This window comes from Echiichthys vipera (assembly GCF_963691815.1).
Source record: "Echiichthys vipera genome assembly, chromosome: 13".
NCBI classification, from domain to species: domain Eukaryota; kingdom Metazoa; phylum Chordata; class Actinopteri; order Perciformes; family Trachinidae; genus Echiichthys; species Echiichthys vipera.
Genome location: NC_139838.1, coordinates 16,331,580 through 16,345,230, shown reverse-complemented (window position 1 = coordinate 16,345,230; position 13,651 = coordinate 16,331,580). Strand labels below are relative to the sequence as shown.

At 41.0% G+C, this 13,651-nt stretch overlaps 2 protein-coding genes across 2 annotated transcripts; one reads left to right on the top strand and one right to left on the bottom strand.

The window, feature by feature from the left end:
• Nucleotides 1–475: 475 nt before the first annotated feature.
• LOC310955598 (ubiquilin-4-like) lies at nucleotides 476–7,762 on the bottom strand (the record flags this gene model as incomplete). Its single annotated transcript, XM_083925515.1, has 11 exons — nucleotides 476–2,001; nucleotides 2,091–2,385; nucleotides 2,480–2,595; nucleotides 3,013–3,096; nucleotides 3,706–3,845; nucleotides 3,938–4,160; nucleotides 4,333–4,491; nucleotides 4,655–4,917; nucleotides 5,022–5,170; nucleotides 5,345–5,496; nucleotides 7,562–7,762. 11 exons carry the CDS (start codon nucleotides 7,760–7,762, stop codon nucleotides 1,849–1,851), a joined length of 1,935 nt encoding a protein of 644 aa, XP_083781641.1. The 3' UTR covers nucleotides 476–1,848.
• A 3,080-nt stretch (nucleotides 7,763–10,842) lies between these two features.
• On the top strand, nucleotides 10,843–11,989 carry LOC310955604 (lens fiber membrane intrinsic protein-like; the record flags this gene model as incomplete). The annotated part of the gene is made up of 4 exons (XM_083925524.1): nucleotides 10,843–11,017; nucleotides 11,253–11,402; nucleotides 11,499–11,633; nucleotides 11,928–11,989. 4 exons carry the CDS (start codon nucleotides 10,843–10,845, stop codon nucleotides 11,987–11,989), a joined length of 522 nt encoding a protein of 173 aa, XP_083781650.1.
• Nucleotides 11,990–13,651: the final 1,662 nt, after the last annotated feature.

Here is a 13,651-nt window from a genome sequence, read left to right as displayed (position 1 = left end):
TAATAAAGGTTAGCAGTTGTCCAAGTTAATATACTACGGCATGGTTATACTGAGTCACTCATTCTAAGACAATGTTGTTTTATATGACATTGGGTAAGGCTTTATTTTACAGGTCCATAATTACCTGATCATTTTCTATAAAGTTTCCTTTAAAAGAAGTATGTAATTTGGTCCATTGGTTACATATCAGTTCCTTTCCATGAAATTATTGGGAAATATGGTATCTGTAAAATGTATGACCCATACTTGTACCAAACACGCGGTGCATGTTTCAATATGACCCAAAAACAAATTACTTGACCTCACATTTCAATATGCAACATTTTCATATCAAACAACAAACCGAAGCAGATCATACATTTAATGACGTCATACGAACTTCAAGACCAGAAAATCGATGATGTATATGACGCCATCTTGCACCATCTGATCTACACCGTCACAAGGCTGTAATCACCTGACACAGGGGGTAGACTGTTTTTGACCATGTTTTATTCTTTTTTTAGTACAGTACTGTTAAAAGTTAGTTTCAACATGTTCAATTGTGAGATGGATTTTTTTTTCAGCTGAGGTCAACAGACATAGCAAAGCTATAGAAGCAGTTGCCAAGGTTACCACAACTACAAAGCTGAGATTTTCAAAAAGAGAGAAAAAAAAATAAGACAACCTAGAACTTGATTTTAGAAACGTACGGTGTCACCATATCATAACTGTTTGTAAAGCCTTTCCATTATGTATTCATTTATTTTTTCGCTCACTTGATTTCCACATTTATTGGATATCATAATTAAAATTATAATTATCACTAGGTACTAACTGCACCTCAAAAAAAAGAAAAGAAAAATATAATAATAAAAAAAGAAGAATCAGATTAAAATGAAAGGAAAGCTTGTTTGTTTCATTCATTGTCATTCTAACAGCGTCCTCGGCTTCGGAGCTGCTACAATGTGATATTTCATTATGGTTTCAGTCCTGGATGATGCTGTGTGGATATTTTTTTTTGGGGGGGTGGGGGGGATTTAAATAACCCACTGAATGGTGATGTGTCATTTGCCGATAATGCTCTTATAGGGCAGGGAAAGACAGAAGGCACAGCAGTGGTGCCTCAGAAGGTAAAGACACTGTGCACCCGTGAGTGGGCACCTTTTTTCTGGAATGACAAATTACAAGTTTAGGGAAGTGTGGAGGGCGTCATTTTCTTAAAGCGCTTGCAATAAATAGTGAAAGTCGTCGGGCAAAAACAGCTATTAATGTAGAATCTCGAGAACAGGGAAAAGGGGAGGAATGGGGTTGAATGTCTGCATGGACAAGATGTCTTCCTGCTCTTGTTCAGGATTACTGTCTGTATATCAGAAAATATTCCTGTATTTGTTTGCTAGTTTAATGGTAACAAAACTGCCTCACAATGGCCATGTGTGAAACCGAGCCAACAGCCAATCACATCACAAGGGTTTATTCTGTATTATGTAAATGTTTGTCTGCAACTCTCAAAACCAGTTTTGTGTGAAGAAAACATTGAATGAAGAAATGGTTGGGAGTCCCTTATCAGGAGAGGTTTTCGCTCCTTTTCTCTACATCAGAACACCCCTCGAGGAGAGAGTGGTTCAGTCCGGCTCTACAGCAGCACTTTGGGACAGAGATCTGGTTGGATGACGCCAAAAAGTATGGGGACTAGGGAATGATGAACAGATGTTGAATGGGGGTCTTACAGATCCTGCCCAAGTTTCTTCTGTAAAGTTTGGGACAATTCACTTAAATTTCTCTTGGTTCTCTGTAGATGCTGGGTGTGTTTATGAGTTAGGTATGTATGTATGCACGTGTCTGTGTGTCAGCATGTACTGTATGTCTTTACGAGGGCTGTGAGCCCAGCAGTCTCTCGATAGCGGCGTTGATGTCTCCTCCTGTAGCGATGAGGGCCTGCAGGTTAGCTTCGCGGTTGATAAAGCCCATGGCGCTCAGCTGATCCAGTTGGGACTGGAACCGCACCTCTGGGGTCTGGCTCTATAGGGAGGGAATGAATGGAACTTTAAAAAAAACTAAACATGCAGGTGTGAAAGATTTAATATCAGTGTGTGTGTGTATGTGTGTACCGTTGCACTTCCTCCTCCACCTCCTCCAGCAAACATCTGGAGCATCTGTTGCATCAGCTGCTGCTGGGCGGCGTTTGTTCCTGCGCTGCTGGGAGAGGAGGCAGGGTTCTCTGTGGGCATGCCTCCGCCTGTGGGTATGCCAGGAATTCCACCAGGAATTATACCAGGAATTATACCAGGCATTCCACTAGGAATACCACTGGGAACACCACCGGGAATACCACCAGGAACTCCACCAGGAACTCCACCAGGAACGCCACCAGGAACGCCACCAGGAACGCCACCTGTCATCAAACTAGGCCAAAAGTAAAAACAGAAGAGTTAGGGGAAATTCTAAAAATAAAAAGAAGTATAAATATAAATAAAAACATCTGCCTGTGAGAGCATACCTGGGCATGAGGCCTGGTGCTTCTGTCTGCAGTGTCTGTAGACCCTGTTGGATCTGCATTAGAGCTTGCATGGCCCGGGGATTAGTCATCACTGATAGGGCTTCTGGGTTCTGCATCTAGAACCCGATCAGAGTGCAAGAATGAATTAACCAACAGATCGAACAAGTGACAACCCATTTACTGTAGCATAACTTTGGGAAAAGAAAAAAGGCACACCTATGCCCCATACTTGCTAAATGTCTGGAATTTTGATCACAAATTTATGAGAAAAAGACTAGTGGCTTATAAAAAAAATCTAACCTGGTAACCAAAAATGTATGGCAGATATCTACAACTCAAGACATAAAAATGTAGAGCATGTGCAGATAAATATCTGTGCTTCACATCACCTGGATCAAAGCTTATTACAGTATATTGCCCCCTATAGGCCAGTATTATTATTTGTTAGGTCACAAGGACGGTCTCTGTGTCCTATTGAGGGAAAAACGTAATGATACAGGACTGAGTTATCAGACTGAATGCGTGTGTGGTACCTGTTGCAGAAAGATGGGCAGCTGAGATCTAAACTGTTCTTGCAGCTGTGGGTTTCCAGCAAACAATGGGTTATTCATCAAAACCTGGTAGAGAGTGAGAGAAACACAGTCAAGGTTAATCAATTCAATAAAACACAGGTAATGTGTTATACCACATCTGGCTGTGCTGCATACTCACTAGAGTTTATATGTATAATATATATGGTTTTGCATCTTAGCACTATTTCAAACACAATGAATAACAGAAATAAAAACAGAAATAAAAGCTCTAATAATAAAAGTCACCCGGAGGTCATGTCACTGTTGGTGAAGCACTCCACTTGTAAGGATTTTCTGGTTTGCCGCACAGTCAGCATTGTTTGTTAGGACCAAATAACCGTGGTGTGTTGTTTATTCTTTCTTACAATTTGGAAATGCAAATGAGCTTAACAGACAATCCCCTCGGTTGAGTATGCACTAAATAACTAGGCTTATTGGCCTAATGCACAACAGGCCAAGCTAGATCCTACTGTTTACAATTCATAACAAACTGCAGTTCAACATAACCAACAAATTACATATGTGGTACAACATCTGAAATCTAAATGAATGAATCTAAATAACTAGGATTTGCACTGTAATACGACTATATCTGTGGGTGTTTTCTGTATGGTTGGTGTGTATGCATAGTCCATGCGTTTGTGTGTTTCATACCTGGGAGGCTAACTCTGGGTTTTGAGACAGCGACTGCATCATACTGCGCATATAGGGAGCAGACAGCATGTTCTGCATCAGCTGAGGGTTTTCCGAGATCTGCTGCAGTAAACTCTGCATGCCTGGGCTGTTGAACATACCTGCAGCGCACAGAAAAGAAGGGAGTTTATTCAAGTTAATGTCCAAGTAACTAAATTACTTGTATTGAGAATCCTAGCTTGATCTGACTTACCATTGCCCAGACTGCCAGGATTGATGCCAAGAGGGTTGGACACACTGGGGTTGGTGCCCCCAGTGGTGCTAGTGCTTCCTGTAGTGGCTCCTCCACTCTCAGAGGAGTTAGAGGAATTTGGTGGCCCCCATGGATTGGGCAGGGGCTCCCGGTTCTCTGTCCGGGATGGCTGGACACCAGAATCAGAATTCCCACCTAGAGCTGAGAATGGGTTGCTACCAAACTACAGGGAAAGAGATTTGAAAACACAAAATCAGTCGAAATATAGTTAGCCATGTAGCACTGGTAAGTATATCCAGACAAACGTTATAGAATCTGTGAAAACAAATGCTAAGAAGAATTAACACAGTGCAAACAAACAAGGATTTGGTCAAGAAAAACATTCTTCCACATACCTGTTCCCTTGCAGCACTGAACATGGGTTCCTGGATGTCTGTGTACATCCTCCGCAAGGCATTGTAACCACCTGGGATGCTCTCCAAGTTGCTCAGAGCCCGGTCCTGATTCCGCATCATTTCCTGCATCATGGCTGGGTTCCTGGCCAGCTCCATGGTCTGGGAGTTTAGATAAAATGTGAGAGGGGGCAAGTCAGATAAAGTTATAAACAGAGGAAGTAAAATCCTGAATAAACAGACAAACAAACAAAATGCATTAGGAACCTGCTGCAGTCATGACTGTGCTGGTTGTAGCTATTCAGCCACTCTACATTTCCTTTACCTGTCTCATGAGCTCAGGGTTGTTGAGCATGTGGGAGATCTCTGGGTTGCGTTCCATCAGCTGTTGCATCTGAGGGTTGGCCATGATCATCTGTCTCATTAGGTCTGGGTTGGACATCATGTTCTGCACCAACGGGTTCTCCATGATCTGAGAAAGCATCTCTGGGTTGGACATGAGCTGCCTCTGCATCTGCTGCTGCAGCTCCATGAAGTTAGCTGAGCCCATGCCCATTCCAGCCAGACCGGCCAGGTCACCGAAGCCAGCTGAGGGAGGCCAGATGGGTGGGTGACAGTTACACACATTATCTTTGTAAGGCTGAACTAATAACGGGCGTTTAAATGTAAATAGTTACACACAGGTGACTTACTCAGTATGTTGGGCGTCTGTGTGGGTGCTGCGGCAGTGCTAGTAGAGCCTGCTGTGGTGGAGGGGTTGGTACCTGGACTAGGGTTGGAGGTGTTGCCTGCTTGAGTAGAGGTTGACGTTGAGGCCGAGGTGCTACCGCCATCTGCTGCCCTACAGACATAGTTTATAGATGTATGAGAAATTCACTATTTGCAACAACGATTGCAGTTTGATGAATTCCAAACCAACATTGTACTGCAAGGTAAATTAATCCTTATTGCAGGCCTGCTACACAATTATCTGAACCAACATGTTTAATATAATATAAATGTAATGCAGCCGTACTTTTGTGCTGTCTTTATGACCAGGTGAACAGTCAGGCCATCCTTGATGCCGTGTTGGCTGAGGCTATCTCCGTCCTTCAAGATCTTCCCTGCAAAAATCAGAACCAACTGGTCCTGTTTGGCTTTGAACCGCCTCGAGATCTCTTCTTTAAACTAAAAGAGAGCAAGAAATTAAAAGACATGAGATTGAAAATGGGACAAGAGGGAAAAGAGGTGAGAAAGAAACAGGAAATTAAAAGGATAATAAGGTGGTCACACCTCAGTAGTAGTGCTCAAATCTGTTTCTGTTATGTTGCAATCCTCAAGCCTTCCCATTTCCAAGAAAGTCCACTGTACTTAACCTATTAGCAGTGCTCTAAATACTCAGAGTTGTTCTTTGACTATTGTGTGAAGCATAATATACCGAAGGAAGCTGTACTCTTGTTACATATTTAGTGTAAATAAGATCCTATATTCTACTACGCTCCACTCAACTATGTGCAATGCCAATATGGCCACACGTTCAAATTTTAACATTTATATATGATGTGAAAATGGATAAGACAGAGGCAGCAACAAACACAAGATCAAAAGTGGAATTTCTTTTTTTTAAAAGTCACTAAATGAATCACACATAGATGTTCTTATGTTTGTTTCAGCTGGCACTATTTAAGACTTTTTTTGTTGTTGTTTCATTCTATAGGTATTATATGATTTTAAATAGTGTTTTTATTGTTGTGTTGTATGCACCCCTGAAAGACAAGCAAACGCTATTAAGTGTTAAGGTTTTAAGAATAGAAAACAAAGAACCCTGGTATCCACATTAAAACTCTGCTTCAACCATTTATTACCACTGTATATGAAATATCTGTCTCAAACAATGCAAAATGCTCTCATTATGTGTATCAAATATAAAGCCCCACATAGATAAGGGTGACAACTGTGGCGCAGGAGGTAGAGCGGTTGTGCTTTTTGAGGTTCAATCCCCAGCTCCTCCTGTCGTTGAGAGAGACACTAAACCCATGATCGCTCCCCAGGTGCTGCCCTCTGCTCCTTAGGATGGGCTAAAAGCAGAAGTCAAATTTCACTGCATAGTGCTTACAATGTACAATGTATGTGACCACTGATCAATAAAGTTTTCAACACACGCTCCGAAGTAAAGAGATCCAAGTCCAATGTTTGAACATGACACACGAGACTAGATAGCTAGATACTTAGATATAGATAGATACAATCTTTATTTGCCCCGCAACTAGGGTTGGTGGAATTTGTGTTTGGTACATGATGGTGCTCTGCTTCAGGTCACATTAACACATATAACAACACGAATCACAGTAATAAAGTGCATCCATACCACATCACAACTCTCACAAACAGAACATAGTGCAAAAGAACAGACAAAGACCATAGACAAAACACTCTATACAGTGGAATTACCACAGTAGACCACATCAAAAGTCTTTAGGGTTGTAGGTTTATCGGAGGGAACTGAGTGTTTTTATTGCTCAGGGGAAGAAGCTGTTTTAAAAGCGGATTTTGTGACCACAACCAGACAATAATGGCTAGCTGCTTTAAGACCACATTGTAATACGGATAATACCTTGACTAAACGACAAACAAAGCTGAGAAACTATTCTGGCTACATGTATTGTGGATTTCACTGTAACACGTCGCCAAGCCAACAGCAGCTCTGAGAGTACTGCGAGTTATATTCCCTAGAAAGCTGAATGACTCAGTGGCAGCAGTGGGAATGTTCTAGAGTGATAGCAAGCTTTAGCCAATAGGAAGTCATCACCAATCAAAGCGACTCGGCATAATTATCCTCCCTCCAAAAACCACTTCCATGGTCCTATCTGCTTACTAGTGTTCGAGCGCAGCCCGTCATATGACACTTGTGTGGCTACAGGTACAGCTAACGGTTGGCTTAGCTTGCGAGCTGAGTTAGCCGATGAGCTAACTGTTATCGTTAGCTGGCTAGTAGCCGGTTAGCCAGTTTGAAATATTAACGTGGTTATATCTCTCTGTTGGGTGTCAACGACGTTATTAACGCCGAACAGTTGTCGACCCAAGCTGTAATACTTTCATTACACACAACCTTTTCGATTTCACACAGTGTCAGTTAGCCGGTAGGAGTGACGACAAATGCTAACACGATGCTAACTAGCCTCCTAGCTGAAGTTGTGGGCAGGGGCATGACGTTAGAGCAGGAGCCGCTCAACCGCACAAGAAATCAACAAACCTGAGTGACAGAGGCATCTTCTGCGATGGCGATTTCTTCTTTGTCTTTAGGCGTTTTTACTGTGACCTTAATAATAGTTCCCTCCGACGCTTCAGGCGTATTATTGTTGTTATTACCAGGATCTGCGGCGCCTTGGTCAGCCATCTTTACTCCGCCGATGGAACAGCTCGCGTCTCTGCCTGGCGTCAGCTTCCGGGTCATAAGAGGTCACACCTCTTTCCAGAACCAGAGTTCACATGCCTGCTCATCTCCAGCACAAGCAGCGGTGGAAGAAGTCATCAGAGCTGTAAGAATACAGTTCTAACATCAAAATGTGACTCTGTACTCATTATGCAGAATGGCCCATTTCAGAATGTGAGATTATTACATTATAATTACTGATAGGTTAATGTAAACATCACTTTAATGTTGTAGCTGATAAAGATAATTGTATTTACATCATATGCTGCTGTGTAGCTTAATCTAAAACAAGCTATGTTATTTGATTTGCTGATAGAAATTTGTATGAATAATCTGAATCTGTAAAGTAACTAGTAACTGAAGTAGTGCAATACAAAAGTACAATGTTTCCTCTGAAACGTAATGGAGTAGAAGTATAAACTAGCCTAAAATGAAAATACTCAATTGCAAGTATGGCAAAATTGTACTTAAGTACAGTACTTGAGTAAATGTACTTACATTACTTTACACCACTGGGCACAAGACGGAAACAAATGTCTATATGTCTGATGTGCTCAATTAACCAGATGAATATGCAATTTACACAGGAGTTTCAATTCTAAAAAAAACAAAACAATAGAGTGTATATGATTAATTGCCAGTGATGATCCATTATTTCCACACTCACAGCTGTTACTGAATCCGAGGAGACAAATTGTCCTCTTTTTAACTTTTTAAGGTCATCATCACGTCACAACATTATTAATTGCTATGTGACAATTACATCATTATGTGTCATCTATTGAGTAACAGATACTTTCTAACTCACTTGAATTGTCAGCCCACTTGAGCAACCAATTTATTGTAGTAACTCAGTCTGGTAACAACAGATGGGGATTTTTTTTATGTGTGCTGTGTCTCTTTAGTTATGCAAACAGCAGAATATGTCTGCAGGAGCCCTTGTCAGGCTCCAGTAAACCAGCAACATTTCTTTAGCCCCACATTGCCCTTACCATATTCATCCAGAGAGGCTTCGCTCAAAGAAGGGCCTTCATAAAAAGAAAAATGAAACATAAGTGTGCAGACCCATAGAAAATGCTTATGTACAAGGTCTAGCAGTTTCTGCTACATCCCTGCTAATTAGAAACCTGTTAAACAGGTAGCTTCACTGTAGTTGGGCCTTGAGTCCATTGCTCAAGGACCCGTCTGCCCTTTCTCATTATTATTTTCCCACAGACTGAGAGAGTGAAACATGCTCTCAATTATGCCCACGTATTCATCCAAAAACAAACATTCCTCATAATCCCTGACCTCTGTTGTTACAAGTGTATACTCAGAATTAAGTAAGGGCTAATGACATTTTCCTGCTTATTACACACTCATTAAAGAAAGGATTTATTTGCCAAAAATATTCTGGTTATCCAGAGTCCATGATATGACCTGGATCCATAGTAACGGCCTGTTATACATAGCAGCGGTCTATTCATAAATAACTGACCGTAGAATCAAGTAATAAACCGTGGTAACTGTCTTGGAGTTTTGGACATTAACTGTAGAGTATGTCATGTTTTGTATGTTAGTCGTATATTGAACACAACATTTGAAAACTTTTTTGGGTTTTTGTGAGTCACATTAATTGCTGAAAATGTGTTCTTTGTAAATATTCATCTCAAGTCCTAAGGTAGATCTCATGATATAAAGACTATATATTATATAGATCTTAGTTAAGACAGTCATATAGTAGAGGTAGAGAGACACTGCATGTATGTGCTCACTCTATATGTGTCCCTCCACACCACAACAGTGTGACAGCATTGAAAGAAAAGTGTATGTTTCAGCATGTTGCATTGACGCAGGCAGTTCTGCATACCCATGCATATCCCCAGTTCTAGAGCACACCATTTACAAACAAACAAAAACCTTAAAAAAAAAGAAACATGCACCACCACCCCCTTTGCCAAGGCCCCACAAACCCCACACTGACACACATGCACCGCGTGTGGCCTCATTCAAGTGCATCCCACACTGGGAGACTGATTGCTGCAAAGGATTTTGCTTCCATCGACAGAAAAACGAGGGGACAACTTTTTGGCTGTAGTATTGTCTGTGACTCTCTCTCACTTCCCCAGCAAGTGAGCAACAGCTCCCTCTCTCTCTATCTATCTCTCTTTCTCTCCCCCTCTCTTTTCCCCTCCACCCTTTACCTTCGAAAGGTGGGCAGTAGAGAGAGTGCATTTCCAGAAAGAAGGTAAGGGATCAAATTTCACAGAGTTTTTTGTGTTTATCATAGAATACATTCTCACTCAGGATGCCTGTGATTGGACAGAGGCTGGCAGAATCAGATAAAACCTCAATACAGCTGAACAAGCACTGGTGTGGCATGAGGATTGGGAAGGGGAACAACAACAAATTGCAACATCATTACTTTTATTGTGGTTTTGCTTTGCATCCATTCAACAGTGATGGTTCCACTAAAGAAGAGGTAAATATGTGTGATTGAAAGATTGTTAGTTACAAATCAGGGGGTTCATGTAACTTTAAACATGCTTGTTAGATGTTCATAGATGGAGTAAAATTTTCACTTTGTGCATTGTTTCATATTTATCTGGTTGTGCTTATTGTTGAATTGGTTTATATATTCCCTGTTGGGTATGGCCATTTATACTGGAGTAAACTGGAGTGACAGTTGGTTTATAAGTGGCTGGCATGTGGTTTTTTAAGTGAAGCTCAAAATGGACAATCAATATTTAATTAGACTGATTTCACTATTACAACCTTTTTTCAAGTGTTGGCAGAATTTGTAAGAACAGGTTGAGCCTTAATACATTTGTGTACACATATATTGCCATGTCAGGAACATATTTTAGCTCACAGTGGGTTTATTTTAGTAATTACATATTCAACCTCTTTCAGTAAATCTCACGTCTTGAGACAGTATGTGTGTGTGCATAATGTGCAAATGTCTTAAATTGACTGTACACACTGTAAGTCTGTGCATGAAAATGTGTGTGCAGTACATGGATAGATACATTGATTTTCAACATGCTGTAACTTCCATTTTCTCCCATTTTTTCTCACTACATCACAGTTGCTCTGCATCAGCCCCGTTATCTCAGCTCAAGATGTACAGCTTCATGGGCGGGGGTCTGTTCTGTGCTATTGTTGGTAATATCCTGTTGGTGGTATCCACTGCAACTGACTACTGGATGCAGTACCGTCTCTCCGGAAATTATGCCCACCAGGGTCTGTGGAGGTACTGCATGTCCAACAAGTGCTACATGCAGACTGACAGCATAGGTAAGGTCACTCAGGATGTCTTTCAAAACCTCAACCTCTGACCTACAATTTCAACCTTCCTGTATATGAGCGCCAGCTTATGCAAGAGAAGTGTCTATAAAACGCTATCTGATGCTGTGTATTACTTCATTTTGTGGGTCTGTTATTGGGATTTAAATGTAACTATGTATGCAAAGACATTTAGAAAGGGTTAGGGTTATGGCATATCTGATGATTTGTACTTGTTTCCATCCAGCTTACTGGAATGCAACCAGGGCCTTCATGATCCTTTCAGGGATGTCATGCTTTGCAGGCATCATCGCTGGCATCATGTCCTTCGCTCACTTCTCCTCCTTTGAAAGGTTCAACCGCTCCTTTGCTGCAGGAATCATGTTTTTTGTCTCCAGTGAGTGCTGTTTCTTCTTTGTTAAAAGACACACACATACACTTAAATTTAACTTACTCATTTCTCATAACTGACATGTACCTCCCTGTCTCCCAGCTTTCTTTGTTCTGTTGGGTATGGCCATTTATACTGGAGTGACAGTCAACTTCCTGGGGAAGCGCTTCGGTGACTGGCGCTTCTCCTGGTCCTACATACTGGGCTGGGTGGCCATGCTCATGAACTTCTTTGCAGGTGAGAAAGGACAAAGGCTGGGGGGTCAATCTTTGTTTAGGCATAAACATAAAATTATTATTCAAACGTGTCAGAGAACTGAGAAGAAGCATTAACCAAGGAGAGTTCAAGCTGAAATATATTGGTGTAAAGATACAAAAAGTGACTCTAAAAGAATGATATCATGTTCACCTGGGAAAACATAACACTCTTCAAAGCCAGATTGTTTAAGTATTGTTTAGTAGACCTATTGAATGTAATTTTGTGATCATATATACTGTACATCACCTAATACATCGCTTCTGTCTGTTGCAGGTATTTTCTACATATGTGCCTACAGAATGTGTGAATGCAGGAGAGGGAATGGCCCACGTTAGAGGGAGACAGACAGGTTGTTAAAAAAAAGAAAAAGGAGGACAATGCCACTTTGAATGGAGGACAAACAGAAGAAAGTGTCGATTGATCTACTGAAGAGATGATGTCGGACGCTGCTCCTGGAGGCCTTTGACGGTCTGCTGAACATGTTTTCTACAAGTCATATTCTTGCAATCTTTTTTTTTGAATAGTCATGACGATAGTAAAGAGGAACTTATCATGTGTCATTATTGTAATGGGATATTAGTATTATTTATCTTTCTTATTTAAAAAACAACTTACTGTACATTCAATAAAGCTGGTCCTCAAATGTTAGTGTGATTTTTGCAGCTTTATTGAAAGGCCACCACAAGATGGCAGCACCGAAGTGCAATGGATTTGAGGAGATGTTGGCATTACATTACATGTTGCAGGTTACATTACTGCTTGAATCAGGATATAAAATATAACATTACTGTTGAGAAACATAGATCATATTACTGCAGTCGTAATCCTCTAACTCTTTACATTGGAGCAAATTCAGCATCATAGACAACTCAAACAGCTGAAGGCGTAATATATATTGTAGGAGGGTTATGTTGAAATATTAGTCTTGAGCGATACATCAAAGGCATATAATACATATGTGTGTCTGAGGATTCCCCCCGAAGCTATTCGATTTGTTCCTGCTTCAGCACTTCTCAAGGATTTCCCCCAAACTATGGATGTTCTTTATGAAGTTGTTGCTTATGGGAAAGGGCTTTGCCTCTGGCAACATGATCTTCCACAACATGCTTTGTTGACATCCCCTGAGTACACTCAAGTACAGACAACACATGGAAAAGTGATGTTTATGTCTGTGCGTTCAGAACAGGCTACAGGCTACACAGCAAAACAGAACCTGGAGGAGAAGATCATGTCCCTGGACCGGAGGGGGGACCCAGGGTGGGGTCTCCAGCCACTGATTGTTTCACTGCCTCTGTCTTTAATAACTACTTCCTCCTTTTCCGCAATACTTGTTCATTCCTCACCGATCAGCTAGGAGGAGAGGAGCAGTAGTTGCCAGGGCGATGAATGCTTTGGCTACTCGGTGACGCAGAAACAATGAGAGAAATGTAAACAGTGACTGGACAGATCCCTTGATCCAAGTTTCCATACTTGGTCCCTGTGGCTGCTGCGAAGAGATAAGCCCTCTAATATTGTGTGCTTTTAACCAGATTCTTTCATAACCCCAAACTCAAGCTTTCCCTCAGGCCAGGAGGATAGTTTAGCAAATGTTCACATTATAGCAAATTGACTAAATGATTAGTAATATTTATTTACTGCAGACCTACAGTGGGACGTCATATATCAGCACCGGGGTTGTAAAAATGAAGGAAGTGAGGCTGCTGGAGGTATTTTCATTCAACTGTCCCTCAGTGAATAATTCTCATAAAATGTTTTAACACAATGAGTCGTTTGTACAGTGTATGAGTGTTTTTGTGAAGGATTGTAGTAAAAGATTGAAAAGTGCTACCAGTTTCCAGGTCAAAGTCTTTTCATCAGCTCATCACGTTGCAAAAACAAAACAAGGGAAGCAAATTGCTGGTAGCATATTTTAATTTCAGTATGTTTTACCAATTCAATTCAATTTTATTTATAGTGCCAAATCATAACAAAAGTTATCTCAGGACACTTTACAGACT